Source organism: Chaetura pelagica, unplaced genomic scaffold (genome assembly GCF_000747805.2).
Source record: "Chaetura pelagica isolate M959 unplaced genomic scaffold, ChaPel_1.0 scaffold281, whole genome shotgun sequence".
NCBI lineage: Eukaryota > Metazoa > Chordata > Aves > Apodiformes > Apodidae > Chaetura > Chaetura pelagica.
In genome coordinates this window covers 882980-884341 of record NW_009952058.1, presented here as the reverse complement: position 1 = coordinate 884341, position 1362 = coordinate 882980, and the positions used below count along the sequence as shown (strand labels likewise).

The following is a 1362-nucleotide window of genomic DNA, read 5'->3' as shown; positions in this document are numbered from 1 at the left end:
CAGGATTGTCTGTGGTGTCCACCACTCAAAGAAAGCACACTCTGCTTATTAATGCTGAGAGGTACCATGTGGCACTTAAGTACATTTTTCTTCCATAATCTTTCAGCAGTAAGGGAACCTCCAACCCTCAGGATTAGGCAAGCACAGAACCAGCAGAGATCAAGGCATCTTTCTCACTTACTTCTATTCTTTGACACCATACCTCTTCTGTGCCACATTATAGAAGGTACTCTTCTCCTGCAGTAACAGTGACCATCACCTTTCCAAAACATGCTGCTCTAAATGCCGTTTCCCTCTGCATCTAGTTCCTAAGTTCATATGGGCTATACAACTCCCTCCACCACATGCCTGGGAAGTATGTGAGAGAAAGTGTTTATGCCTCAGAACTGCTCAGTGGTCTTCTCCACCTTTCATGAATGATTACTTTAGTAGGTTGAGAATTAGAAGCAGTCACCTGGAAGTACCATTCTAAAACAACATGAGGAACCACTAAAAACCAAGCTCATTGTTCATTACCTTTCCATGAATAAAAATAGCCAGAGTGTATGATAAAATATCAAGGTCATAAAAGTGATTTCACTGCCTACAGGGGTGTATCACAGAACCAAAGTGCCCCAGTCACCCTGAATTTCATCAGCTACTGTTCAGCCAAGGAGCTGTGATAAGTGAATGTGTGCCTGTCCTCATCCTATCCCAGCTGCAAAGTAACCCATTCCTCCTTAATCAAACCACTTTGGAAATGTGTGCCCTGAAGCAGGGACGGGTTAGGAGTGGACTCACAGGGTGGCTTGGCTGGGCACACTCTGACCAGCAAGGGGCCATCCCCACCGCAAGCCCTTGGCGCCAGCACCTCCATCTCTCTGTGGCTTTCACCAAGCCTGTGCTAGCAGCAGCCAAGCACCAACATTTCTCACCCTTGTCATTGGTTCCTCCAACATACTTGAGGAGCTTGACTGCCCCTTCCTTCGAGGCTTCGTCGAACGGCTTCCCCACGACCTCTACCGCGGCGAACCACCCGCCCTCGCACTCCCGCTCCTCGTAGCTGACCTGCTCCTGGACAAGGAGACGGGATGGAGATGGAGATGGAGATGGAGAAGCCAGCCCGGCTGGGAGCGAAGTGCTGCCCTGAGGACACCCACCCCCGCCCTTCGCAGCACCTCATCTTGCCCGGCTGGTGCAGAAACCCCGCGGGGCGGCTGCCCGTCCCACCACCTACCTTCTCCCCTTTGCTCAGCACCCGGTAGGGCCATGCCTCCACCGTGCTCAGCAGGGAGTTCTTGATCATGCCAAACATGGTGCGGCTGGGCTCGGCTGGGCTCGGCTGGGCTGGGCTTGGCTCGGCTCGGCTGGGCTCGGCTCGGC

At 52.7% G+C, this 1362-nt stretch overlaps 1 protein-coding gene across 1 annotated transcript in view; it reads right to left on the bottom strand.

The window, feature by feature from the left end:
- Positions 1–1299, bottom strand: part of HEBP1 (heme binding protein 1) — a 3799-nt gene extending 2500 nt beyond the window's left edge. Inside the window, 2 exon segments of the mRNA XM_010003878.1 lie at positions 915–1053; positions 1217–1299. Of these exon segments, the coding sequence (XP_010002180.1) occupies positions 915–1053; positions 1217–1294 (217 nt within the window). The 5' untranslated portion in view covers positions 1295–1299.
- Positions 1300–1362: the final 63 nt, after the last annotated feature.